Source organism: Aplysia californica, unplaced genomic scaffold, assembly GCF_000002075.1.
Source record: "Aplysia californica isolate F4 #8 unplaced genomic scaffold, AplCal3.0 scaffold00156, whole genome shotgun sequence".
Classification (NCBI taxonomy): domain Eukaryota; kingdom Metazoa; phylum Mollusca; class Gastropoda; order Aplysiida; family Aplysiidae; genus Aplysia; species Aplysia californica.
Window position 1 is genome coordinate 780,432 of NW_004797426.1, and position 2,193 is coordinate 782,624.

At 44.5% G+C, this 2,193-nt stretch overlaps 1 protein-coding gene across 1 annotated transcript in view; it reads right to left on the bottom strand.

Annotated features, from left to right (window-relative positions):
* Positions 1-2,193, bottom strand: part of LOC101849372 (multidrug resistance-associated protein 1) — a gene marked incomplete at both ends in the record, with an annotated part of 28,302 nt that overhangs the window by 21,730 nt on the left and 4,379 nt on the right. Inside the window, 1 exon segment of the mRNA XM_005097541.2 lies at positions 207-344. Coding sequence (XP_005097598.2) covers positions 207-344 — 138 coding nt within the window.

The window sequence follows — 2,193 nt, forward strand, 5'->3', positions numbered from 1 at the left end:
CACACAGGTACACACAACTCACCAGGTAAGGCACACAGGTCCACACAGGTACACACAACTCACCAGGTAAGGCATACAGGTACACGCTGGTACACACAGGTACACACAACTCACCAGGTAAGGCACACAGGTCCACACAGGTACACACAACTCACCAGGTAAGGCATACAGGTACACGCTGGTACACACAGGTACACACAACTCACCAGGTAAGGCACACAGGTCCACACAAAGATGCTGAGGGCGTTGAGCCAGGCCAGACGAGTCAAGGTCCCGACCTCCTTCTGCCGGACTCGCAGGATCTTGTCCTGGAACGATTCCTCCCAGGCATACAGCTTCAGGACCTGCAACATCCGACAGACCATCAAATTATACACCGCCACTGTTTTAAATTTTTTTTTTAGTCGAGGGTTTTACGGCGCCCGCAACTGCATAAGGTCATATGAGCGCCAAGGGGTGGGTGTCAACAGAGAAGTCCTTACAGGGAATCAGACTTAGACTGCTCACCTCTCTAGCCTCAACAGCACAAAGTCTGCTTCAACTATCAAGGCACCCCGGAAATAGAAATTCACAAGAGAGTGACAGACATACCAAAAAAAAGTAGAGGAAAATGACAATAGTAAGGATCAGGAAAGAAAACGCAGCAGTTCCCTGTTGTAGATCAGGCACAGTTATGAGCGTGACATTGATGAATCAGCCCATTTACAATTGTACTGTGCATGGACGAGAAATGTCCCCCCTTTGGGAATGGCCTAAAGACACTACAGTCAGTGGCACTGCCCAAATCATACAAACAAATCAAACCAACGACCAAATTATACACGATCAACTTATACAATACATAAGATAGACGACCAAATTATACAACACGTCAGACAGACACCAAAGTATAGTACAAAGAGGAATAATGTTAGACTTTGCGTTTTCAGAAAAAACCCAATAATATTACTTTATTAGTCAACTCTTCTTTTTGTTTTCCAGGCTGCTCTATGATGCACAAGTAATAGAAAGAGGAGACCTATGTAGAATCTTTTAATAATACTATTATGGCGTCAGCAGTCTAGTGGCGAGGCTAGCAGTCTCGTAATCGTGAGGTTGCAGGTTAGGGTGTTCGAGCCTCAGGCACGACGCTGTATCCTTGGACACAAGATGTTTGATAGAAATGAAGGAGCAAAACACAATAGAGCACCCGCCAACCGCCCACTGTTGAAGGAAAAGAGGGGGGAAAGAGGGGAGGGGGTTCTGGTAAGTGGGCCGAGGTATTTTGTATAGCAGAAAGCCCAATAGAAACACGTATTTATTTGATTTATTCAGACATTTGTGAGGCAGCGTGGTGGAATCAGGCATCATCATCATCATCATCATGTTTTGTGTGAACGAGGCCCAGTGAAGCATCACCTGCCTTTGTGAAGGGAGGGAGGGAGGGAGGGAGGGAGGGATAATTACCCATATCGAATGTCTCGTACAGTATTCTGATTTATCTGCACCGGGGAGACGGGCAGGCAAGACATTCCACCTGTACCTTGTGACATTTGTAAGTGGGCCATTAACACATTTCCCAGTCTTTTTTTAAAAGGAAGATGCACCCTGAGAAGAGACAGTTATTAAACCTGACGCTACAAAAAGAAGATCAAAAGACTCATGCAGACAAGAAAATAAGATGATTCACGTCTCACGAACTTAGCTGCTCTTTTTAGTTGAAATAATTCTCAATGAATAGGGATTATGGAGTTACGTGAATAATTATGTCTGTGCTCTATTTAGTTTTTACCTTCCATCTTGTCATTATTTGGTAAGTGGAGTTATTATTATTAAGTGAGATGAAGAAAGGGGTACACCGTAATTATAAATCATAGGCTGGCCAAGGGCTGTAATTTAGCGACACGCAGACGGGTCCCCCTGTACAAGGAAAGCATAAATGTGAAGAGTTAGGCGCATTCTTACAACAAGAAAATTACCCTCTCGAGAATTGTGTGTGCTCTGGTTTCGTTCAATAATTGAGTCGACAACAAAAAGAGGGGATAGAAAGAACTGTTAGCAATCTAATGTGGGTCAAGAATCTCCCATGTCGCCATCAGAATAGAAGTCTGGGGTTACAACAGGCTTGAGAGAGAGAGAGAGAGAGAGAGAGAGAGAGAGAGAGAGAGAGAGAGAGAAAGAGAGAGAGAGACAGAGAGAGACAGAGAGAGACAG